General features: G+C 47.5%; 1 protein-coding gene across 3 annotated transcripts in view; it reads left to right on the top strand.

Annotated features, from left to right (window-relative positions):
• Positions 1 to 27,085, top strand: part of NUDCD1 (NudC domain containing 1) — a 1,249,938-nt gene that overhangs the window by 1,121,202 nt on the left and 101,651 nt on the right. For all 3 annotated transcript variants that reach the window (XM_069621511.1, XM_069621512.1, XM_069621510.1), the window contains one exon: positions 3,747 to 3,906. In XM_069621511.1, coding sequence (XP_069477612.1) covers positions 3,747 to 3,906 — 160 coding nt within the window. The remainder of the gene's footprint in view (positions 1 to 3,746; positions 3,907 to 27,085) is intronic.

The raw sequence follows: 27,085 nt of genomic DNA, 5'->3' as shown, positions 1-27,085 counted from the left end.
TGGCATCCTGCATTCTTCTGGTGCCAGAGGCCAGTTGGCGGATGAGATCTTTGCCATGGGCACTGAAGCTCCAGTGGTCTCAGTCCTCCGGCAGGATGTCGGACCCTGTTCAGGTGCCGTCCTCGGTCGCCCAGGACCTTCTGTGGTGGGCCGGCGAAGGCAATCTGATGAAGGGGGCTCACTTTTGGCTACCCTGGCCGGAGGTGATGATCGTGACGGAAGCATCCCTCACAGGATGGGGAGCTCATGCCAACGAGTTGACAGTCAGCGGTCGTTGGTCACCGTCGGAGTCCAGACTCCATATCAATCTGTTGGAGCTGAGGGCCGTCAGGCTTGCCCTGAAGGCTTTTCTGCCGACTGTGCGAGGAAAGAATGTCCTGATCCTGACGGACAACACAGTGGCCATGCACTACCTCAACAAAAAGGGTGGGCAGGGTCACTTCCTCTGTGCAGGGAGGCGATGCAGCTCTGGTTCTGGCCAATCTAGCAGGAAGTTTCGATCTCGGCAGTTCATCTGGCCGGAGACAAAAACGGGACGGCGGACGCTCTCAGCAGGAAGAGCGCGATCTCTCACAAGTGGGAATTGGCTCAGGAGATTCTCCTGGAGATCTTCACCCTTTGGGGGACCCCCTCAACTGGATCTCTTCGCTTCCAGTGTCAACCGGAAGTGCAAAAGGTTCTGCTTGTGGGAATTTCCTCCAAAAGGAGCCTTAAGAGATGCCTTTGTGGTGGAGTTGTCATTCCCACTGCTGTACGCGTTTCCTCCAGTCCCCGTCATCCCGCAAGTGCTGCGGAGTTTATGAAGGTTTGGTTCCCGGATGATCCTCATTGCTCCGGCGTGGGCCCAGAGGACGTGGTACCCGGACCTTCTCGACTTGTCCATCTGCCCTCCATGTCTTCTTCCCTACCGAGATGATCTGCTCTCACAGGAGGGGGTCAGGTTCTCCATCCAGAGGTCAGATCCCTCAACCTTCACGCTGGTTTCTGAAAGGTTGAGGTTTAAGGATTGGGGCCTCCCTGAAGACGTGATGGAGGTGTTGCTTTCGGCCAGAAGGCCCGCAACAAAGTCCTTGTGCCGTTGGCGAAAGTTCTGCGACTGGTGCAGGGTTAAGAATGTGGATCCTTTTGCATGTGACATTCCTGTGGTTCTGTCTTTTTTGCTTTCTTTAGCCCACAGGGGCTTGCAAGTGGGTACTGTTAAAGGTTACCTGGTGGCACTGTCAATATTTTAGCGCTCGTCTGAAGAGTGTTCTTATTTTAAAATTCCTTTAATTTCTCAGTTTCTAAAGGGCTCACTAATGTGTTCCCTCTGTCAGCTTTCCAGGTGCCCGGTTGAGATTTGAACCTTGTCCTCAAGTTTCTGATGGGTGCTCCGTTTGAGCCTTTGCATTCATGCCCTTTGAGACTGTTAACTCTTAAAACTGTATTTTTGGTTGTGGTCACTTCCGCTCGCAGAGTGAGTGAGTTACAGGCACTTTCAGTTAAGCTACCCTTCACTGTATTTCTGAAGGACAGGATTGTCCTTAGATTTCGTCCTTCCTTTCTTCCGAAGGTGGTGTCGGAATTTCATTTAGGCCAGAAGGTTGTTCTTCCGGGATTTCATCCTCCTCCACATCCTGGTGAGGAAGAGGAGAGGCTCCATAGGCTCGATCCTAGGAGAACTTTAAGCTTTTATATTTCACACATGTGCTGGGTCAGAGTGGACGATCAACTCTTCATTGGTTACGCTGGAAAGCATTTGGGACAAGCTGTTACTAAGCAGACTTTGTCTCGCTGGATTATTCTGGCTATTTCTGAGTGTTACCGCTTGGCGGGTAAGGACCCACCGGTCGGCTTGCGGGCCCATTCTACCAGGGGTATGGCTGCCTCTACTGCCCTACAGAGGGGTGTTCCTATTCGTAACATCTGTGATGCAGCCACCTGGGCTTCGGTCCATACTTTTGTACGTCACTACTCCCTCAATTCCATCCGTGGGCAGGATCTGGCCTTTGGCAAGGCGATCCTTTGCTCCGCAATTTGATTGGGCATTCTAGATATGGAATACGTCGGAGGACCCAATCCCCTCGAAGAACAACTTACTCTCTTACCTGGTAACGTTCTTTCGATGGGATGGTCTATAATCAAATCGTGAATCTCTGTGGCATGCGTTGGTAAGGAATGCACGTTAAGAGCACATTGGATTTGGGTAGAAGTGGTTGTGATGTCGTTTCTGGTTTTTGTGGGCTTTTGAGACCTAGTATCCTTGTAGTGGATGGGGGGGATGGATGACATAGGAGTAGGTATGGGCACGTCGCTTTCCTTGATTCTTCTTGAGTGACAAGAGGGTGTGACCCAAACGGGTACCAAGCTGTTGATTTCTCTGTCCGAGGGGCATAGGGCAGGTAGGTAGCCGAGTGTTGTCTTGTGGGTCTGGAATCTTGTGTGGATTGGAGGTTGCCTGGAGAGAGGGGTTAACAGCTGCAGTAGGTGTCCTGGCAGTAGGGCAAGGAGTGTGACTGAGCAGGGCTGGCAGGAAGTAAGTCTGGGTGGGGGGGGATCTCTTTGGATCTGGGCAGCTTAGGTTCCCGGATGGAGCACAAGGAAGACTGGCTTAGGGCAGGTGGGCCTATTGTGAGTGGGGTAGGTTACTTACAGATCTCACTAGGGAATCCAGCACATGGACAGAGTGGGAGTCTGGTAAGGGGCTTTGAGTGGCAATGCCTAAGATCTTATGTTAACACCACTAGGGGCAGCACTGGTCCTTTTCCTACCTATCCTTATGTTGACACTGTGGTAGGCTTGTTAAGTATAACTCTATTCTATATAGGCTTGCACTCTGCACCAGGCAGTAGTGAGCACAATTATATGTTGATTGGGCTAACAGTATGCCCTATGCGTTCAACCATGAGCACAAATGTATTCGGGTAATCAGGCAGTAAACGCCATACATGCAGGCAATGGGCACAGTTATATTTAAGTAAGCTAGCAGTATTCACCGTACTTTCAACAATGGGCAAAACTACTGAATGGACAGCTCTCTATCTAAGGTCCCACCGATAAAACATCCCATTTCATGTGCTATATCACCATTCTTGAACGTTATTGGTTAGCCCAAAACCTGCTGCTGCAGTGAAAAAGGTACACGTTTATCGGTTAGCATGCAGTCACACTATCCTTGAACTGGCGGCATGATGACATATATGTAGATGGGAGGAGAGGAGAAGCGTATCGCGCCTTGTTGTTAATTAAATAAAACAACCCATGTTATCCCAGCCATGTCATCTCCGAGTTTCTAAGAATTCATGGAATTATTTGCGTGTAAAACGGGGATTTGCCTGGCGTTATGCCTGCAAATCCTCTTTTGTCAAACAGGGATTTGCGGGCAGAATGGCACGCAGATAGATCCCCGTTTTCCACGCAAATAATTCCATGAATCACGACCAGGGTATTTATCCTAAACATGTTATCCCAGTGAGTACTCTGTAGATTTGCATATCCAATGCACGCCTTTTTTCTGGCATACATGGTACCTTGTAGGGGCAGAGACCTTTGAATTCTGATAATGGCTATAGACCAATACCACTAAATACCTGCAACCGTAGGTCCATAGAAAGTGCTGTGCGTGCCAATACGTATTGTTTGTTCGCTTTTGCTCTGCCAACGTTCGCATTCTCTGTGGTTTTCGTCATAAAATGCTTAATGAAAGAGCATTGATGGCTCCTTAGTTTGCAGCGAAGCAACATCATTTCATTTCATTTTGTCTTTAGGTCAATCTTGGAAGCAATCAGTACCTTTTCTCAGTGGTCGCCAGTCCGGAGGAGATGCCCTGCTTCTGTCTGCGGCATGATGTCGATGCGTTGCTTTGGCAGCCCCGTGCGGCTCAGGGAGACAGCATGTGGGAGCACATCGCCACCTTCAACGCTTTGGGTGTGTAATGCTTGTGGCGAAAGCCTTCTTTTTCTGATTTATTTGCACTCACTATTAATCAACTCGTTATATGTACTATGATTTTCCTTAGGCTGCATTATCTGATCCACCAGAAAAATGTAGAGAAACATACTTTATTTCTGAGAATTCACATTTAGAAGAATGCATTGCCTCGCGCCCCTCCCTCACCAATGCAGGTATTCTTATTTGAACTAGCATTGGCAGTGCCAATAGTTGTGGCTTTATATATTGTCATGGGAAAGGCGTTTGACAGGAGCTGCTCTAAACGTACTAATTGGCCATTAATGGTTGCATCTGCAAAATGATGTATCTGGGCAAATAATAGCAGTGCTTGGCAAATGCCTATCTAATACCTATTCCCAAGTCAAAACTGTGGGCTTTGCCAGTGCTGGTTTTTCACATTATTTCAGTGAAGGGCACGCATACTGCTTATAAATCAAGTGGCTGAATGCAAACTTGGTTGACACATGTTTATTACACGGGTAGCCCATTTACAGCTCCAATTAAGCCATTAATGAAACCGAATTTTAGCTGGCTGCTAAAATTGTGCTTAACAATATTGGTTCCTTTGCACCGTTTTTGACTCGTTAAACCTTCATCCATCGAAACATCCTGGATGATATTAAGAAAGTAGTTGTTACCCCACTACTAAAAAAGACAGGACTGGACCCCTATTACAAATGTTTGTTTCCTTCTGAAAGTTGCTGATAGAGTTGCATCTATACAGCTACAAGTACATCTGGAAAAAATCGAATATCTTACATCAGAGGCAGTCTGGATTCAGGGCTCATCACGGCACCGAAAGTGCATTATTAGACCTTGAAGCACAGATGTTCAATATAATGGACAGGTGTAAATCAGGACAGCTGATGCTGCTTGATATATTGGCAGCATTAGACCTTTTGGACCATAAAGTCCTGATGAATTTTGTCTTCAGTAGGTCAGTGTGCGCCATCGGCTGTTGAGTGGATTGGGTCCTTTGTCAGGCAGGATGACGAGGATGTGCTGGGGACAGTCTTCCTCCGCTCAAAGAATATCTGATTGCGGAGTCCCTCAGGGAGCTTGTCTGTCTCCAGCGATCTTCAACATTTACTTACGCCAATTGTGCAACATTCTGCACTGAGTAGGAGCCATGTTCACGAATGATGCTGATGACACTCCGTCATTGATTGAACTGAGTGGGGATTATGCTAAGGATGTAATGAATATGCAGAATCTCTATCAACTGGTCAAGAAGTGGATGATAACTAATTGACTATGCTTGAATAGTGCAAAGACTGAGATCCTCATTTTTGGGTCCCTTCAAGCTAGACTAACACTAGTCAGAATTTTCTGTTGATGTCCACTGCATCAAAACATTACCTCAAATTAAATCCTTGGGACTGATAATAAACCACTCATTTGGTCCAGAGGCTCAGGTGGAAAACGTCATTCATAAATAACAATATCACCTGAGATTACTCCGGCTGGTGAAACCATATGTCACAAATAAGAACTGCAAAAACTTACTAAGGGCTACCATCATGCACGTGCATAGATTATTGTAATGCACTTCTAGGCAGAGCAACTAAGAACTGTATAAATAAACTCCAAGTTCTACTAAACGATGCAGTCCGAATTGTCAAGCATGTTTCTAAAAGGAATCTTATTACTCTAGCTAGGAACGAACTTCACTGGTTGCCTGTTGCCTTTAGGATCACCTTTAAAATCCTTACTCTGACACACAAATGTCTGTGTGGGTCTGCACCGGTATACCTCAAAAATAGTCTCCTCTTCACAAGATCTAATGATACTTTTTTGGCTTATCTGCCCTAAGGTTAAAAGAACACGAGGATGGGGAGGTTCCTTCCCAGTGTTAGCAACACATGCTTGGAATGAACTATCAGTTGAGCTTCGTAGACAGAGGAGCCTGTTTGCTTTTCGCAAATGGCTTAAGACCATGTTATTTCATTAGGACCCTCTCTCTCCCTCTGCTGACACCTTAATTAATTGTCTGTCTATGTTATAAGCTGTTGCTCTGTTATATGTATTTGTGGGTGCCCGGATGCCTGTGGCGCGTTATCAGATATAAAATAAATAAATTAACTCTGACTGCTTTAATATAATAATGGCAGTCAATTCACGCGCAAATATTTCTGTTACAGCTTAATAAAGTTAGCTCACAGAGATCCCAGAAGAATGTTTTGGGGACAGGGAGGGGCAGGAAGTGGGTGGCAACGGCAATGGGGATTAGCATGGTGATGGTTAGTCAATGGGTGAGTAAATAAGCAAAAAAACACGAACAGGCTGTGTGTCCCTCCTCTTATGCCATCTCCCTCCTAGATGTAATCTAATGCAATAGTTGTGGCTTTTAGGTGGTGCTTTGGCACCACCTAATATTCAAAATGAAAAAGGTAACTTGTGCATTGCAGGTGTCCCTCAAATCCTCCCGGCTATACCCTCGAGTAAGAACACTACCTGCCCCTAAGTCTTCCTTTTTGTTCCCAGAATGGCGTCCGGTCAGCGTGCCCAGTGGTCCGAGCGATACCAGGGAGGAGCAAGTTGGGGCATGGTCATAGATCACAGCTCCTTCTGCTGTCCCCAGTGTTAGTGGGCGATGCCTGGAGACAGCAGGAAAATGAGTTTGTATGCCAGGGTGACACAAGTAGGGCTTGTGAGCATGCAGGAATGAGGTTCATCTGGTTAAAGAGACTCTGTTGTTGAAGAGGAGTGAGTAAGAGTTTATGAGCCCAGGACATGGATCGAAGGTAACTGTTGAGCTCTGTTCTTGGAGCTTTCAATTTAAGTTGTTATTGTAGACTGTAAAGCTGGGTGTGCCATTCTCTGTTAGTTAGAATAGGGGAATTCACCTGCAAGTCCTACCACAGGCACAGTAATATGAAGTTCGGGTCAAGGTACCCCTAGAAAGTCAGAGAACGGAGGCCTGCTCGCTTACCCTGGATGGACTGGAACATGAACAAGGGTACCACTCCTGGGAACTCCATTACCAGCAATAGGAGTATCGCAAATGAGCCAGGGAGTCCTTACCATTACTGCTTAAAACCAAGGCTAAGTGAAAAGAGCAATAGACTATAACAAAGGCTGTGACCAAGTAGAGGAGTAACCGGAAACCAGACTGAGGAAAGGGGTTAAAGACCCTGATGCAAAAGGTCCGTATATACCCAAGAAGCTGGACCTGCTGTCCTAAAACACACTGAGAAACATCAAAGCTTTCAGCCAAGGAGGTGCACCATGAAGAAGAGACAGATTTCCTAAGTTGGTACAACGTGCTGCGATACAACAAGGTCCCCATTAGTAAAAAAACCTTGTGGAATACCAAATCCAGGGAGTACCAGGATCCTAAAAAGGTCCTGTACTTTATGTCCAAAGGTGAAAACAAACAACCCATCTATAGCGACAGAGGACATAGTGCTTTGGGATTCCACTGCCGTAAAGTAGATGCAGCCTTAAAGCCAGGTGTCGGGTGTACACTGCATAGGTGCTGCTGAAAGATATGCAGCAAATGTACAATGGAGGACAAGTGCAATTGTAGTGAGACACTGCTATATATAGACCAGTTAATACAAATTATGACATATACAGCATGGACATAATCACAGCATCAGCTCTCACTGGATGCACAATTACGGCAGCCAAGCGCCATGTGTATCTTCAACAATGGAAGGTGGATGCACAGTAGAAAAACCCAGCATTAAATATGTAATTTCTGGGCAATGTCCTTTGGACCCAACTTGGGGACTCTGGTGAAAAAATGTTTTGACGTTGGGGCTTATTCTCAACCTCTGAAGGATAAAACGCTTGAGAAGAGAAGTTTGAGTTTATTTATCACGCGCCTATCCTCTACCAAGCATTGCCCAGAGAAATGCCAGAGGTTACGATTGATTTTAAACCTTCCGGCCATCACCACTTTTGTTTTGCTGTAGTCACCCCAACTGACTCTAGTCATAGGCGCTTCACTGAAGGCGTGGGGTGCTCAACTCCAAGATCTAATGGCGAGCGACCTGTGGTCGGAATGCCATCAGAATGCCAGGAGCTCATCGGGTTACTGGATTTGCGAGCGATCAGGCTGGCCCTGGTCACTTTCCTCCCTTCTGTACAAGGCAAGACTGTGTTGCATCTGACGGACAACATAGTAGCCATGCCACTACCTCAACAAAATGGTGTTGGCTCCTTGCCTCTGTGCAGAGAAGCAATGCAATTGTGGTTCTGGGCTCTGGAAAACCGCGTGTTTCTGATGGCCGCTCATTTGGCCGGCAAGGAGAACGTGATAGTGCATGTCCTCCTGAGCAGAAAGTCTTTGGCCTCCCATGAGTGAGAACTCTGTCAGGATATTCTGGAGGAGATGTTCTTCTGTTGGTGAACTACTCAAGTGGATCTCTTCACTTCCAGTGTAAACAGGAAGTGTAGGTGGTTTTGCTGCAGGGAGTTTCCTCGACAGGATGCTCGAGAAGAACTTTGACCTGCTACATGCATTCCAGCCATTCCCTGTCATTCCGCTGGACCTCAGGAGGCTATGCCTGTTCGTGTCCGTGATGATCTTGATCACTCCATACTGGGCCCATAGAAGGTGGTCCTGGAGTTGCTGGACACGGCCATCTCTGATGAGAGAGCCCAGGAAAGATAGCTTGATCGTTGTGGTTCTGCTGGTGCCTGTGTTGGCAGGGCTGTGACTAAACCGGCTGTGTCAAAGTGGATCATCTTCTGCATCTTGGAATGCTATGATCTGGTTGATAAGGAGGTGACTGAGGGTCTCAGGGCATGCTCCACCAGGGGACTGGCTGCCACCTCAGCTCTGCAACACAGACTCCTTGTTCGGGCAATTTTTCAGGTGACTACATGGGCTGCTTTGCCCATGTTCGCTATACATTACTGCTGGCATTCTTTGTCGGGTCAGGATGCTCGTTTTGGCAGTGCTGGCCTTTAGAGTTTTCTGGTTTAGGTGGTGTCCTTTCTATCCTCCCTCCTCCAGGTCTTTTTACTACTTGGGGGGGGGGGCGGGGAGTCCATCAAAGGCGAGGAACCCGTGGGAGGAAGGAATACATTAGAAGAGCAAATTACTTACCTTTCCATAATGATCTTCTGATGGATGTTCTTCCCACAGATTACTCATTCCCCTCTACCTTTTCCTCTCGTCGGATAGCTAGTACACTTTGGTTCTGCTGTCCTACAGCATCAGATTCCTAAGGAAAAAGTGTGTAACTAAGGTTCTCCAGCATGGGGTCTGGCATGGATTCACATACTCATTCCCCGTCATCAAGCTGGGAATCCTCAGTAAAAGAAAAACAGTTTCACTTTCACAACTGTATTTCTCCCTTACACCAATCACTGTCCTCTGGGTCATACTGCCCCAGCCAATGACGGTCCTCTCCATAAGCCCCTCCTCTTCATATTTGTACCACACGCTTCAGTTTTGGGAGTCCTCGAGTTTTGCTCTGCAAGGTACTTCTAGGATTTTTTTGAGTTTTTCGCGGCAAAATGTCTATTTTTGGTCCAAAAGAGCCTGTGTACTCTTCTCTCCATCTGCCGACAGCAGGGATCCATTTCAGTGCCCCTCAATGGCTAAGAATGTCAAAGTTTCCAGAAGCCCATTGTGAAGAAGGATTTCTGAACTCTGACCTGGAGGGGCAGAGGTTCAGAAGGCCAACCTAGTTTCTTGGAACGGGTAACCTCTGGAGAAGCCAGGCCAATCAGGGTAGCTATGGCAGGCGGTCAAGACTAAGTCTCAAGAGGGGTGAGGGTGACTGAAAGCTCACAATGAGCACACAAAGCAAGGACACTTAAAATTACTCCAGACAGGTGTTATATTAAAAATATAGACACATTTATTTGTAACATAGACCATAGCAAAGAATCACAGTAACACTAGAGTAAACTAATACATCATAATCAAGAATATATGTATACAAGACCAATGCGGTTTAAGGGGTTAAAAGCACAAAATATGTAGACCACCTAGATGGAGAGGAAAACAGGCAGTGCAAGTCATCTTTAGACCTAGTTCCACATCGAGAATATACCTAGCTAAGAGGCAGTCAAAGCCCTATGAAGAGAGGAGCCTTATGCTCAATAGCACATGCACGCGCTTGTGCCAATGGACGAAATAGGGTCTCTTCAAGGGTCTCTAGCAGCTCAGGAAGGTGGATAAGGCGATGAAGAACAAGTTCCCACTATTCAAGCAGGACCTCCACTTGGGGGCAGAGGCAGTTTGAGAGTGCGGGATAAAATCGCTATTTCGCAATAGCTGTGGAAAGAAAAGGGGCCCTCAGGGGCAACTTTGTTCGTAAAGGTGGGCTCCTGCGCTAGGGGCCACCAGTTGGGGTAAGGGCTACTCACCAGTCCCCGACACAGGCAGACCCAAACTTTGCCAGTACAGTCCACTTCGCTGGCAGGTTCAAATGCGATAATCAGGACGTCTCGACACTGTGTAGTTTCCGATTTACAGCGGGGATTCCCAAATGGGACAGTGGCAATTTCTCTGCTCCGGGTGGAGGAATCAGCCCAATTCCACTGCAGCAGGCTTCAGGGGTAAGGGGGTCACAAATCCAGTGAACTTGCACAGGTTGGTGCCACCGCAGGGCAACACAGTAACCGTGTTTACTCCGGTCCGGGCGCACTCGTCTCACTTCAGACCTGGGAATGCCAAGTGTACGAAATTCGGTGTGAGGGTGCCATGGACACAGAGTAAGCAGTATACCAAGTTTCGAGGGCCTCCTCGCAACAACGGCAATAACTGAGCAAACGTCCCGTGTAAGCTGGTCAGCCCACTGGTTGGCCCAGGGACACTTCCGAAGAGGCTTACTTGCAGGGTTTGTTGAAGGTGCCGAGAATAGTTGATCCCACTATTCCAATGGGTCGAAGCTTCTTCGCAGACCTTCTAGGACGATCAGAGGCAGAGGGGTAACACAGGACTACAGCAGGCTCAGGGTTACAAACCTTCCAGCGGGTCACCAGCGGTTCCTCGACTCAGCTTCTTGTTGCAGGATACTTGGCTCCTTAGCCTTTGTTCGTGTGAACTCCGGAGATCGACGTGGTAGTGGTGTTTTCAGCCTCCTCTTATCCAAAGTTCCCTTTGCGCCAAAACGGAGAGGACCAAATGGGAGATCTGCTCACAAACACTCACTCCATACACGGGCCAATCATGGCCACGGTGGTCCCAGGCATTCAGGACACTCCAGACTCTCTGGCACCCAGGATGTGTATTGGGAACATACATCCCAGCCCACATCCTGGAGGCGCACATACAAGACATGCAGAAGCCCGAGAAAGCATTCGGTTTTGCGGGAAAGTGCATGCCCAAAGAAGGACTGACCCGGGTCGACTCGACATGGGGGAGGTGAAGGGGCAAGATGGCCAAAGGACAGGACAAAGAACCTTGTGGCATGGCCATTTTGGAGCCAGGCCACCTATTCGTGCCAAACACGGTAAACGCGGTTAACATGGCAAGAAAGGGTTAGAAACATAAGAAAACTATAGCTGGTCCAGACCTGTTCATGACACATCTGCACAGTTCATAAAAAGTCGCGTGAGTGTTTCTAGGGTCTTTGGAAAGACTAGAGACCCAATTGTGCTGTAAGGTAAATTACATTGCACACTGGTTATATGTTGCACAAAAGCTGCAACATGAGGAAAGGACTAAGGGAAACAAAGCCTCCCATTACTGACTGTTTTAAGGGCATGTCAGTTTCCCCATAAAAAGTGAGCGAAAGCCCAGAGGAGTGCAGCTGAGGGCTGTGCTTCTCTGGCAAAGTTTAGTCAATGGTGTAAAACAGCAGCAAAAAGTTTGGGGGTTGACACATGGAGGGAAAATTGCATTCAAATATGAAATCTTTCCCAACAGCCATCGAGCCTACTTCGCGCCCTCCGACCATGAAAGAGGAAAAGAAAGAAGGAAGATCCCTCTTCAAACCCTGCACCAAGTGCGGGCTCTGGAACTTGTTTGTGGCGGACGAGCATATACATTGCCTCTCCTGCCTGCAGCCTGACCACAAGGAATAGGATTGTGTGATTTGCCGCAGATTCTCCAAGAAGGCGACAAAGGATAGGCACAGTGGACTGGCGGAGTGGCTGAACGCCAAGGCCTCTGCCCTATGCCCTGAGCTGGGGCATGTTTCACCCAAGGCCGGTCCGTCCGAGGAGCGGGCTTCTAAGTCCAGTGAAGGCGCCTCATCCGTGGGGCCTCAGGATGAAGCCAAGGACCGCAAGAACGGTCCTCCGGGGTCGCTGCCGAAGCGGGTGCCACACCAGGCAGGGCATGATCAACATCACCCTCCGCCTCCATTGCCAGCCGGCAATTGAGCTCCTCCTCGAAGAGAGTCGTCCAACTCAGCTAAAATTCAGAAGCAGCCAGAGAATCCGCAGAATGAGGAGAAGATATATGATATGATCTGATATGGCATTCATAACGCGCCTATACACAAGTGTTTCAAGGCACGACGAGGCAAGGAAGGGAAAACAGAGGGAAGACGGAGACAACTATCCTACTAGGCCAGGTGTCATTCAGATCGCGCAAGTGCATGGAAGGGACGAGGGGAAAGTGCATGGGAGAAGGGAGAGGGGATAGTGCAGTACATGGGATAATAGAATAAATAACAGTAAGTAAAAGTACGGCCAGCTGGTGGCAGGTGAAAGGGGTAAGTGCAGGCATCCAGTGTAAAGTGCTGGTAGTGGGACTGTAGGGATACAGAAACGGTCCCCAAGTGCAGGGGATTGCCAGGAAGGCAGTGCAGGTGTGCAACTGGCAGGGGAGGGGACCTGGGCCAAGAAGAGTATCGAGCTGCCCAAGAAGGCCCAGGCGGCACATGAAAAGTCTTCGACGATATAGCTGGTGGCGGCTGCACTTTCGAAAGTTAAAGCGGCTGACCCTGAGAGGGTAGCCCCCACAGCACTGAAGGTACCCCGACCTTTGAGGTGAAAAGCCACCATGGTGATCTTGACAAGGTCTGCCGGCACTATGGAGAAGGGGACACCCCCTCAGAACCCAGTTCCAGCCCTTTAGGGTGGAACAAATGGGGGTCAAGGAGGCCCCAGATCAGTCCCAGGCCGTGGCTCAAGCCATGGAAATTTCATATGCGGAGGACGAGGATTTTGGGTCCACGTGGACATGGAAGAGGACAGACGATGAGGGTGCAGGGCCCAATGTTCCGGTCGCACCAGTTCCCCCAAGGGATGTGTCTCTGGAAATCCTATCAACCCTCCACACCTTGGTGTCACAGATCCAGAAGAGGATGCCACAGGAGCCTGTTCCATCGGTCCCCCTGGACCCTGATCAACCGCTGATGAAGAAAGGAAAGCGCCATACAATGCACTCTTTTCAGCCTCCGCACCTGTGTCAGGTCCCACCTACCCCAGCATACCTGGACATGGGTACGGGGATGGATACAGCCAAGACAACAATATCGTCGGAGCGGGCAGCGGACCCCACAGCCTAGGACAAGGTGGAATCGTTCCATTCTATGATCGTCAAAGCATCCGAGCTGTTACAGCTCGTGCCCAATGAGACCAGGAAGAAGGAGGGTTTCCTGTAGCAGAAGCGCGAGGCCAAGATGAAGACAATCTTGGCGGTGCCCCTCCTGGATGATGTGTGGGAGGAGGGTCTGGCCCTCTTGAAGAACCCTTGCATGGCTCCAACCAAGAGAGAGAGGCTGGAGAAGAAGTACCGGGGACCATAATCTGCCCACAAGTGCCTGAAGTCCCAACCATTGCCAGATTCAGTGTAACACGTCCTCGCCGTCTTCAGTCCCTCTGGACAGGGTGGGTAAGAAGTTGGACGCATTGGGGAGGAAGGTAATCTACATTCTGATGTCCACCATCAAGGCGGCCAACACACTGGCGATCCTAGCCAGGTACAACAGGGAGCTGTAGTAAAAGCTGGGGCCTATTCTGGAGTTCCCCCCGACAACAAGAGCATGGAGGCGATCACCCTCTTCCAGGAGGGAGAGGTAGCATTGTATCACGCCATCACAGTGGTGCTGGACATTGCCGACACAGGGTTCCGCCAGATGGGGAACAGTGTTCTGCCTTCGTCGCCAAGGCTGGATGAAGGCTGCAAATTTCCGTCAGGAGGTCCAAACGAAGGTACTGGACCTGCCTTTCGACAGAGATAACCTTTTCGGAAAGGCAGTCACCGAGTCACTACAGGTCATCAAGGCGGATACAGAGATGCCCCGTCCCCTAGGCACACTCCAACAGCACTGCTCTTCCTTTTGTTCCTCCAGAGGAAAGTCAGGCAGGTTGTCAAAAGGTTTCTCCTCCTTGTACCATCAGCCTTCCAGACACATGACCCAGGAAGCCTACAGAGGCTGTTCCCAGGGCATCGGAGGAGGAGGTCAGTGTTGTCACCAGCAAGGCAGGAATCCGAATCGCGCATGAACTGGACATGGCATCAGGCCCCCACCTGTGCACCTGTTGGGAGGCCGGTTGACCAGATTCATCAGCAAGTGGATGAAGATCACCATGAACAGATGGGTGTTGGACGCTCTTGCCCAAAGACATACCCTGGAATTTGAGCACAGGTGACCTCGGATCCTGCCCGTGGCCAGTCAGGAGCAGCACGCCCCTCGGCTCTGGTTCCTCGGCGACTCCGGGGCACCAGAGTCTACTCCAGATAATTCTTTGTAAGAAAGAAGAAGGGGGGCTGAAGGCCCATTATAGACCTGCGACGTCGAAAAAAGTACCTCAAGACTCCGAAATTCAGCATGGTCACGTGGCGGCACATTTCACAAGAAACACTGCAAGTTTCTACGCTTCTTAGTGCAGGGACAGCACTACCAGTTGAAGGCCCTGCCCTTTGGCTTAAAATCGGCCCCAGAGTGATCACAAAGTGCCTGGCACCGGTGGCAGCCCATCTGTGTCTACGGGGCATTCACGTATAATTGTACCTCGATGACTGGCTCATCTGCGCCTACTCCCGACTTGCCAGTCGGATACAGGTGGGCGGAAGTCAAGCTGCTGCCATATCTGGGAATCTCCATCAATTATCCAAAGTCCTGCTTGACACCATTGCGGAATGCGCTGTTCCTGGGAGCCAGACTGAATACGGTGTCCTGCCTGGCGTCACCCTCGGAGGAGAGGGTAGCGGCCATTGAAGGGAAGGTGCAGCGGCTGTTTTCGATGAAGTCCACGGAGCGAACCATCAAGTCATTGCTCTGCATGATGTCATCTTGCATCTACCTCATCCGGTTCTGCAGGTTATAGATGCTACCTCTTCAGGCGTTCCTGGATGCTCGCTGGTTGCAAGTGTCCAGAAACTTCGCGGACAAGATCACTCTGGATGACGAGTTCCGTTGGGCGTTAAGGTGGTGGGGCTACTGCTCCAACATTGCCTGTGACACGGATTTCAGACTCCTCCATTCCAGGACACGGTCACAACGGATGCTTCTCTGGAAGGCTGGGGAGCCCACACCGGATGTCTGCACGGCAGCGGCCTGTGGCTGACGGAGGAGAAGGATATCCTTATCAACATCCTGGAGCTACGGGCAGTGTTCTGGGCCCTCAAGTCTTTCCTTCAATCTGCCATGGTGGTAAGGATCTTCATGGCCAACACCACCACGATGTTCTACATCGAAAAACAAGGGGGAACTCGATCCCTGGCCCTCTCCAGTGAAGCGCAGGAACTGTGGTGCCGGGCCTTCAGACAAGAAATGTTCCTTGTCCCCCTTCACCTAGCGGGAGTCGAGAACACCACTGCAGACTCCCTCAGCAGGGAGTTATGCTCCTGCCACAAGTGGGAACTTTGGCAGGACCAGGTGGACTGCATCTTCGTCAAGTGGGGCAGGCCCCAGATCGATCTGTTTGCAACGACGGCAAACTCCAAATGCCAGAAATTCACCCGCAGATTCCATCAGCTGAGGAGCATGTGGGACGAGTTCTCCTTCCCGCGAAAAGGAATGTTTCTGTAAGCGTTTCCTCTGTTGCCTCTCCTGTTACGAGTCATCAACACACTCGACAGTGTCAGTGCAGGATGATTCTCATCGCCCATGCTTGGCCAAGTCAGATCTGGTACCCGGACCTTCTCAACTCTTCATCATCACCGCCAGTCAATCTACCAGAGGTACTGGATCTTCTCACCAGAGCAGAAGGCACAATCTTGCATCACGGCCCAGGATCGCTCAACCTGAGGACTTGGCTCCTGCAGCCCTACAGTTTGGAGGGTATGAGTTGCCTGGTAGACTGCAGGGAGGTCCTCGCCAAGGTCAGGGCTACGGTAACAAGTGGAAGCGTTTCGCTATGTGGTGCCGGTCGCAGAAGATTATCCCTCTGATAATCAAGACTCTGAAAGACCTTGAATACTTTCAAATAATCAAATTTCTACAATCAACATTATAGATTGTTTCTATGTTGTTTTATTGTCTTTTTCTATTTAAACGTGTAATGTTTTTGCTTACTTTTCAACAATTCTTTTTTTACACTTTTTGTTGTTAAATCACTTGTACTAATTCCTTTTTTAAAAAAGTATTTTCTATATACTTTTTTGTTAGCATGAAATAAACAAAATGCAAAGAATTTATTTTTTTCTTTTTCTTCTTTTGCGACTGACTGTTTACTTTAACTACAAAGGTATTAAAATAATTGGGATATCTAACGATACTCAACAAAAAAACTAATTGAATTTATTTCACTATTTGGGCAAAATAATAATTTCGCTAGCTGTCTTTTGGAATCCCAATGTATGTACAAGGCAGGACTGGCGCATGCCTTGATCAAAGTACATCTGGCGGCTATCTCCTGCTACAGCAGGTCTCCAGGAACATCTTCACTTTGGTCTCATCGGCTCGTCAAGGAGTTGCTTGAAGGACTTTTTTGATCTTTCCTGCGCATGAAGGCGCCTGCCCCAGCATGGGAACTCAATGTGGTTCAGATGAGGCTCATGGAGTGGCCCCCTTTCGAACCTATGCATCAGGCCCCTCTAAAGTTCCTTTAATGGAAAATGGCTTTCCTTGTGGCCATCACCTCCACCAGGAGGGTGGGCGAGATACAAGCCCTGTCCTGCAAACAACTATACCTGACTTTCCACGAATCGAGGGTGGTGGTGCGGATACATCCCTCTTTTATGCCGATGGTTCAGTCGGAATTCCACCTCAACGAACCTTTGATGTTACCTATTTTTTTCCCAAAACCTTAACCTTCGGTTGAGAAGGCCTTGTACTCGCTGGACATTGCTCATGCCCTGAAGTTCTATGTGGAACGCACAAAGAGTTTTCGAAAGACTTCACATCTGTTTGTGAACTTTGGTCCTGTGAACCATGGGAAGGCCTTGTATAAGGCTTCCATCTCAAGATAGCTCTCCGGCTGCATCATGCATTGTCATCGGTTGACGAACCGACCACTGCCCGGCCGTCCGAGAGCCCACTCCACCAGAGCGATCACTGCAACAATGGCGTTCCTGGCTGGTGTGTCCCTGCTTGACATCTGCAGGGCTGCTACGTTGAGGTCCACGCACACCTTCACGAGATTCTACTGCGTCGACATGGATTCCAGGGAGGAGTTCAGAGTCGGGCAAGCAGTACTACGCAACCTGTTGGCTTGAGGTGAGTCTGTTACATAGGTAAGAGTGAATTGATTCTGTTGAGCCTTGCCACCTCGCGTGGTTTTGTAATGTTGTACTGCTGTGTATTCGTTATTCATGAGCATGTGAATCCATGCTAGACCCCATGCTGGAGAAGGAATAAGTTACTTACCTGTAACTATTGTACTCCAGCATGGGTCTGGCATGGATCCAAATGCAAAATCCTCCCTCCTTCCCATCTCTGGCTCTTCTTGGTCATACTGCCACTTTACGTGCTTACCAAATCTGAAGATGGCTGCCAGAGGAGGGGCTTAGGGAGAGGACTGTCTTTGGCTGGGGGCATTATGACCCAGAGAACAGTGATTGGTTTATGATATGGCATTTATAACGTGCCTATACACAAGTGTTGCAAAGCGCAACGAGGCAAGGTAGGGGCACAGAGAGAAGACAGAGACAATGATCTTACTCGGCAAGGTGACATTGAGATCGCGCAAGTGCAGGGGGTAGAGGGAAAGTGCGGGTAGGTGGAGAGGGCAGTGCAATACATAGGATCAACAGTAAAAAATAAATGGAATAAATAAAAACAGTAGGTAAAAGTGCGGCCAGCTAGTGGCAAGTGCAGGGGTAAGTGTAGACATCAAGTGTCAAGAGATGGTGGGGACTGTGAGGATACAGAAACAGACTCCAAGTGCAGGGGTTGCCCGGGAGTAAGTGCAGGTGTGCAGCTGGCAGGGGATGGGACCTGGGCCTGAGATCAGAGGGTAGTCCGGTGACCAGTGCAGTTTCAGTCAGGCGTTCAGCAGGGGAAAGCAAAGAGGAAGGTCTTGAGGTGCTTCCGGAACACGAGATGGTTCTCCTCAAGTTTCAGGGAGGCTGCTCCAGAGGGAGGCCAAAGCCGAAAAAAGAGATCTACCACCAACGTGTTGCTTGGAGAAGCGACTGACCCTGAGGGAGTTGGAGGCAGGGGAGCGAAGAGCTCGAGAACGAAGATATTTAGGAAGGGATAGTTTGAGGTATTGAGGCCCCAGAAGGCCTTGTGGACAATGCAGAGGGTTTTGAACTTAATCCTCACAGCCATTGGGAGCCAGTTCAGAGATTTCAGTCCTGAAGAGATATGATCTCCTTGAGGCCAAGGACAAGTCTTGCAGTCCTGTTCTGGATGGATTGCAGAGGGCGGAGAGTACAAGCAGGCATATTTAAAAAGAGGCTGGTGCAGTAGTCCAGCCTAGAGAGAACCAGAACTCTGGAGACAGTGAGCTTCTGTGGGAAGGAGAGGAAAGGAAGAATACCTCTGAGGTGGTGCAGCTGGTAGTGTGACTCCTTAGTGTCTTCAGAGATGTGAGAAGAGAACGAGAGAGTGGAGTCGAAGATGACCCTGAGGTTTTTAGCCTCACAGGTGGGAGACGGAAGAGGGCCTGAAAATGAGCTGGGTGTCGTCAGCATAGCACTGAAAGATGGGGCAGAGAGCAACAATGTGGTGGGCAAGAAGTGGCAGGTATTGGTTGAACAGCCAGGGAGAGAGGTTAGACCCCCTGGGGAACACCACAAGTAGAGATGGAGGAGAGGAAGGACCCAAATTGGACCTGGGAGGGTCGATCGGAGAGGAAAGAGGTCAGCCCAGGCCTGATCGGTGATACCCAGGTTATCACGGAGACAGTTGAGCAGGATGGCATGGTTGACCGTGTCAAAGGCATAAGAGATATTAAGTAAGATGAGGGCGCAGGAGGTATTGGAGGGAAGGTTAGAGAGCAGGTCTTCACGGATGTTCAGGAGAGGAGTTTCAGTGCTCCTGGCAGCTCTGAAGCCAGACTGATAGTCATGGAGACAACAAACCATTATGGGAGAAATGCAGTTTGGTAAGTGAAAGTGAAACTGTTTTTCTTTTATCAAGGATTCCCAGCATAATGACGGGGAATGAGCATGTGAATCCATGCCAGACCCATGATGGAGAGCAATAGTAACAAGTAACTTGTTCCTTATGGGGCCTCCTATAGATACTTGGGCTAATGTCTTGTCTGGCAAGGGGCACATAGAGGCATCTGACAGTTGACTCGGACCGCGCTGCACCCCTGGTGGTAGATACGTTTCCGAAGAGCAGCTGTGCCGGACGATGGATATCAAAGATGATGAATCCGTTGGAGGATCATCAATCAGAAAGAACATTACCGAGATGCAAGTAATTTGTTCTTTAGCAATATCATATTGTCTCCTGCCTGAAGGAAATCACTGGATTCTTATTCGAGGCAGCCTGTCTGATATACTTACATTGTGTAAGGTTGCTTCAGGTTATATACGAAGAATGGCTGCGGTGAGCATGAGAGGGAGACGCAACCAATTTGCTTTGCTATCATTCAAGGAATCTGGGGGTGCTAAATGTTCTTTTCTTCAATAAGCTGCACACATCAGTCATACCGGAGTTGATGCTTAATTAGTGTACAATTTTGGACCGTGGACTCTGGGAGAGATTGATGACCGCTACCTCACGCATCGTCGTAACCTATACCTTGATGCACTGACTGTGACAAGCAAGACATATAGGATGTCACACTAGCTCTAGTTCTTAATGGAATCCTTATGTCGTCCTACTGCCTGGTTGTCGTCATGGAGGAACGGTTAACTCCTTCCATCAGGCTATTATTGGCCAGGCCATCATCCTTAAAGTACATCTGGGGGACTGGCTGACTGTGCTCATCTTAGTCTGAGGTGATGAAGTGAGCAGCTAGTTTGACACAATGAATGTATGACTTGGACATTCTGACAAGTAGCCACTTGTGGGGAGATGCCTAGTGGCTCTGATGTCAACCAAGTAGTTTAACACTCTGGTCTTTCCAACAGCCCTGCACGTAGTCTCCAAAGCTCGGCACATGTATTGTACCTGCACACTGAATTATAAGGTCTTTGTGACCCTCTTTCTAGCTTGTGCCATGGGGCTTCTGATCAAAACACTGTTCGATCATCTCCTTGCTAGACTTAATGTTTGACTTGTCTGGAGCTGCGCCTTAGTTTATTAAAGCTCGGCACATCATTCACCATATCTAGCATGGGATACCCTGGCAGGGTGGTCAAACAAAATCTGAAAGCAACCTTACACCTCTCTATGGGCGAAGAACCAACATATTGGGGATACCACTTCTTTCCAGGGCTTTTTATAAGGAACCTAGAATTTTCTTTAGTGTCTTTGTCGAAGTACCCAAGTAGACATTGATCTGGTGGTAAGCTTTGGGGAATAGGAAGGTCACCCCCACATTCTGCTCACCTGTTCTTATGTAAGATGAAATGAAGGTTGATCTCCTGCATTAAAAGATCACCTTGGCAGATGGACCATTGTGAAAATACCAGTGAGGGCTCTGGCTACCCCGGGGGTGTTACAGTGCCTTGTTGTGTGATTTACTGTGCCCTGATGTAAGAGGACAAATCATAGGTGTCCATCCCAATTCTGTTATGTTAAACCCACCAGCCGCAGTGGAGTGACATCAATTGTTTGCCCACATTAACACTCCACATTTAAACCAATAATGGGTTATCAAAAGTGGCGAGCCAGCCTGTCCGATATCCATTTGACCTCAGGGATCCATGCCAAGTAACATTGTGGGTGAATTGCACCAAGCAGGTGTTCTCGCTCTGGACACCAACCAGTTGGCTGCAGCATATGCGTCATTGTGACAGCTTTATAGTAAAATTAAAAGTTTCCATTGGCTTCACCTTTGGTTTGTACCCAGGGAGCGTACGTAGTTCATGCTAACTGATTGTGTCAAAATGTTACCTTAACACCTCAGCAAGCACCACTTTCAGCTTGTGCAGGCCTCTAAGGTTGGGCACTGCAGTCTCATGAGCCAACAGAGGTTCCTCTCTCAAGAGTAAGTAGACATGTGGGCAACTGGTCAGTGGCTGCTCATCCTACATTCTGGCAGGCTCTTGTGATTGCTTTTGCACTGTGGGGTGAGGCCACACTCCTCATTAGGCTCAGCAGGTATGACGTCATCCCAACTACTATTCGTAACGTGTAATTTGGCAGCACCTAATGTGACTTGTGCCAAGAACTATTGGAATAACTTGTTTGTATATCTTATATTTGTGAGAGGGAAAACGCTGCTGTTGTATACTGCCACCCTGCCAAATGTCACAAGAAAAACATCTGTCAGAGAGTGAGAACAAGAGCACTTATTTGTTGCGCACACTGCATGTAAAATGTGAGTGTGAAAGGACGTGTCTATTTGAGTTCAAATTAAATTTTCATAATAACTTTAACTGAGATTGATTCTGTACATTTTGGAAGGTTATTGCAGTTGAGATACATAGCACTCTTCTTCCCATACTAACATACCTTTAATAGCACCATCAAACCAATGCCTAATAAGCATCCAACTGAGAGATTCACCTGATACATTCACCCAGGACAGCCACTTTGACCACCTAACTGGAATTCCCTTATTCTGGGTCACTACCGCCAAAAGAAAATCCACCCAGTCTTCATGCTCTTTCTACTAAAAAAATATATCACTGGTAAGGATATCATTGGCTTCCAATATTGACTTCTCTCTTGTGACAATACTTGATTTTTCTATTGCTGACAGCAAGGAACTCTTACTGTTAATGAGGACTACTTATAAAACCTGTTGCATGTTTCAGAGAAAATATCTAGATTATCGGGGTCATTCTACCCCACCCATTGCAATACTTTCCCTAGTTCAGAGGGGCTCCATTGGGTTGCTACTCCATGTGAAAGTTCAGTCTGAAATTTGAGGACCTAAGGACTTTCCTGCACCCTTGGGATGCTTACTTTGGAGAATGTCAAGCTGAATAAAGTCAATGAAGTAGAGTTCCTCAGGTCTGAGAAACAGTCTTCCTTCCTCCTAATTCATTCATACACATTTCCTGCGTGGCCATCTTGGGAGGCTAAGCAACTGAAGAAACCATAAGATCAACAAACTTGAATGCGATATATCAAAACAAGAATGAACCAGGTAAGCTGCATTCTCCAGCTACACATCCAGACTCTGGAACATACCCCTTCCACTTGTTTCAGATTAGTTCCATCCTGCCTGAATTTGGTGAAATAGCTGAACACGCATGCCTTTTAAGGAACGGGTCATCAGCTCTTGATAAGGAATAGTTCCCTCTGTGTATACTTTTAGACACAAATTAAAATCTATTTATTTCTAATAGGCAAGGGTGTCATAATTAGCTGATGAATCGAGGAACACCAGTAGTGCATATGCCTGTCCAGGGAGTGTATGATTCAAATAAGCGTGTATGTGTTTACTGTCTCAGTGTCAATATGATGGCAGATTCATCTGCAATACATAAAAATTAAATTGGAGTTACTCCGTTGCAGATTGTTTTAAACCTTTGTTTCGCTGTAGTTCCAGTTAATTACTGCTAATTTGATTCAACAAATTCTCAAACTCATGGCAGCATTTTACTGCATAGGCAATTAGTACATTCATAGTTGCAATTGGTTTGACCTCCTTTTTTTAAGGAATGTTGTTCCCCTTTGTGCTGTGCGGGTACTGCTTTTGCACTGTACCAATTCTGCATGGTGTGTTTGCAAGCATGATTTATTTTTTGCTAACACTAGACATGTAATGTTGAAAAAAAGGGCACGCAGTGCTTGTGCAAGACGAGTTTAATAGCTGATGCCGTATTAGATGCACACGATTTGTTATGACTTAATTAGACCGGCTTCTATTAGTACCGTATGATTTGATTTGTACTTTGAAAGTGAATTATTTGAAGTAATTTATAGCTATTAAGATTCATTAATGTCCATCATGTTGGAAAAATGAGGAGCTAGGTGTAGTGACTTGACTGCCTTCTGCAAAAAGTGTGTAATGCTGAGCTTTTTCTTCTATGTGAAGCTCTGCTGAACAGACCTCACTTTCCAAATGCTCCATGCTAAAAAGAAAGTATAGTTAACACATGTGCACATCACTGGGCCCTGTCTTCCGTCTGACACACCAGCAGTTGCGATGTGCATTCCTTTAACAGCCTGCTGGTATCCAATTCATTCCAACTGCTATGGAATGTCTTTAACAGTGGATATCCATGATTCAAACTATATTAACTGCATTTCCTCATGGCCTGGTAACAGTACTTTGGTTAAATATAGACCTGGATCTAGTTTGATGTAGTTGCATATGAAGAGATGCAATTAAAATTGCTAAAACCCATTCTGATGTCATTTTTATTATCAACTGGTTTCTTGTAACTGTGCAGCAACAGAGTCATTTCTGTATGGCATCTGGTCTTGGGAGGCCCACCCACAGCAGATGGTGAACCTGACCCAGGAAGCTCTTTGTTCTCTGCTGAGGTAAATCCTGCTCCTTTTTTAGGGAAACAGGGCGTACCTCCTCCAGTGGTGGGGTGAATGCTGGGAGCTTCAAAGGGACCTCTGCAAAACAATGGGCAAGTCACACCACAAAGGTCATTACTGGAGTCATTTGATGTTATGCAGACAGGAGGGGGGATTTTATTGTAAAGGGGGAAAGGTCCAGTCCTCTTGAATATGTCCATGCCACACTTCCTTCCTGACGCCCCCGATGCAACCTTTTGCAGACCAGTCACTCAAGAACTGACATCACAAGAAAGTACCCTTGTTAGAATAGCAAGGATTGCTCTCTTGAAGGCGGCTTGGAATGGACCAATCCGTGGTGTCAAAAATTACTATTAGGGTTTGAGACTTCACTCCTAATGGAATCATCTTTGTATCAACTTAAATAATATTTTGCCAGAACCTTTTTGGGGTTGGTGTGGTAAAGACTGTCCAAAGTGGCCAGCCATTGGGTTGACGATACAGATTTCCAAGGAGGGTACAGACCTTTCCCTAACCACTACAGGGGAACATTGGCAGCAACCTGCTGTTGAAAAGGCCTGACTGCAGCTGGACACTGGCATCTAGAACCCTACCCGCTGAAGTGGCAAACCCTAGAAGTGTCCCTGGCAATCTTTCTGGTTGGGAAATGGATGTGACGGACTTGTTTTTCACAAAGACCCAGTGAAAGGTCTCACAGCAACCCAAAAACCAAAAGAAGCTGCCTTTGGCTCTTTCTGCCATTTTCAGCTGCTGTCAGTGAACCAGATGCCATGAAGCTGCTACAAAGAACCAACAGAGCTGCCTTTGATGTGCTTCACATCAAAATGCTTCAAACTGCATTGTTCTAAACATTGTTTGCCTCTCCCAAGCTCTTAACATTGCGTCTTTGGACCCAGTCATGTCAGTTTGCTGCTAAAGTTGAATCGCCGTTTTCTTGCACCAAGACCTATTCAAACCTTCAAACTGCATTGATTTGAGCATTATCCCTTGTTCAACGCTTCTTTGAGCCTCGAGCTGTTGCCGCTTTGTGATTGCACCTCATTGTCAAATCCTTACGAACCAGTTCAACCTACTTAAACCCGATTCAACAAATTTGAAAGCTGCGAGAAACCTGGCTCGACTCACTGAAAGAACACCATAACATCTAACAACGGTTCTGGTCCCCAGTCCTTGTTCTCTGGACTCTAGTGACATTTAAGATTTCTACATTATACCTAAGAAATATTCATGGATTTGTTTGACTTCTCTGCAAGATATCTGCAGACCCCTGGTCATCATATCCAGAGTACCTCTTTCTTCCCAAGTCTGCATTCACTGTTTATTTACTTACAGGGGTGAGTAGTTAGTAATTTGTCTGCCCTATTAGTTTAATTAAATTCTTCCCCTGTTCATCAGAATAGTGTGGCCTCTTAGAATCTCTCCACAGGGCTGATTCTGAAAATCCATATTAACAGGCTAGCCACCTAAGGATTTTCTATGATCACAAGTTATCTCTGGAATAGTAACTGTGCAGGCACAGCCCTTCACTGATGGCATCCAAGACTGTACAGTCAGCCACTGATTTATCATGAGGGTAATGTGAGTGATGTAAGGAACTCATGGTGGCAACAGTAAAGACAGACACAAGTGATCACAGTTCAAGGGTGTTTATTGAACTTTATAATGGGTGAGATAAACACCTAATCTAAATCTAAAATGGGAGCAAGCTACGACCTTAGTCGCGTCTTGTCAAATAAAAAGGGCCTGTACTAAAAAAAAAAAAAAAAAAAAGATTGCCAATCCTTACTACTAAATTACAAAAAGATTGTGGGATAATGTTCACCAGAAAAGAAAGAAGTATTCACAAAATGATAAGTCAGGATAGTATGGCTGGGTCTCCTTTCCCCACGTTTGAAGCACGGAACAAGGCGGGACCCTCGAGCACAGCACATTCTTTGGTCTCATCAGCACAAGGTTCACAGTTCAAGTTCAACATTGTCAAACCCTTCAAAGGCTAAGTCTATTTCGTGAAAATGTCTCTTTTCGTAGAAGGCTTGATGATTCAAAATAACAAACAAACAAAAGGTTCCTTCGATAGTCTCGTACCTTGGCCGATTGCTCTTCGCCCCTTGGATCTCCTGTTAGGCAGAATCCTGTGCAGTTCCCTTGGGGAACACTGCAAAATGATTAAGACTACAGGAGTAAGCAGTAAATCCAATTGGTAGCAGTTTGCACCACCCAGATTTACCTGGTAGCTGTGCCTGAGCAGTCAGACTTCTCTCAAGAAGAGTAGGGCAGTATATAGAGGATACACAATAGGGCTAAAAACACAGTAGATCAAACAAACACTGACCAGAGCTTTGTATAAAAAAGTATATCATTATTTATTTAAAACACACTTTAGGCAATATACTAGCACTCTAAATCAAAAGCAAGTTAAAACACAGGTAAAGTATAAACACCTCTCTTATTAACTATTAGACAAGTCAGAATTAAAACACCACGATTTGTTAAACAGAGGTGAGCGCATAACCTGATGGCACACCAATAGTTCAGTTAAAGGGAGAGAAAAAGGCAGAGCATAGAAATAAAACAGGTCCCAACCCTTAGGAGTTCTCAGCAAGGGAATAAAGGCAGTATAGACTGTAGAGCCAAAGTTCATAGGCCAGGTCCACTTAAAAGGGAGCAAAGCGAAATGTGCCCAGGATCACACGGTTTAAAAATGCACTAAAAGTCTTTGCAGAATGTTCAAAAGAGGTTGGGGCGATTCAAGAAGGTAAAGTTAGGAGGTCTGGGGCCAACCCAGTTGGCAAGCCAAGCATTTAAGGGTCACCTGGGGCAAACCGAAGAAAGGGAGGCCAGGCAGGACACAGTACCTTAAACAGAGAGGAAGCTCCAGTGGTGACAGCTGTTCCTGGCAGTGGTTGCAGTTCATTGTTTCGACCAGGGGAAGAGAGGATCTCGTCGAGGAGGAAACGTGGAGTCGTTGCACTGCACAGGGATGAAACCAGCCGCGGAGTTCATCAATAAAAGGAGCTTTCCTTTTATTTGCGGTCAAAGTGGTGAAGCTTGGCTTTCCGGCCGCCGGGGTGCTTGGCATGGGCGATTCGACCAAGAGACATCTTTGGAAGGCGAAAAGGGTGAACTGGTTGGTCCCACAAGCTCAGAGGAAGAAGACTCGTCCAGCAGATCTTCTCTTGTTGTCAGGAAAGTGGTGAGGTAGTTGCAGCAGGGCTTCACCGGTGGGGTCGTCGTTGCAGATGGCTCAGCTTCTTCCCTCTTTGGATTCTTGGGTCCAGTGGCGGCTTCTGAAGTTTCAGTCCCAGAGGCCCTGCTTTTATGCAGAAAAACACCCATTCATC

This window comes from Ambystoma mexicanum, chromosome 5q (assembly GCF_040938575.1).
Source record: "Ambystoma mexicanum isolate Mex_15411 chromosome 5q, UKY_AmexF1_1, whole genome shotgun sequence".
Classification (NCBI taxonomy): domain Eukaryota; kingdom Metazoa; phylum Chordata; class Amphibia; order Caudata; family Ambystomatidae; genus Ambystoma; species Ambystoma mexicanum.
This window is presented reverse-complemented; position numbering and strand designations above follow the sequence as displayed.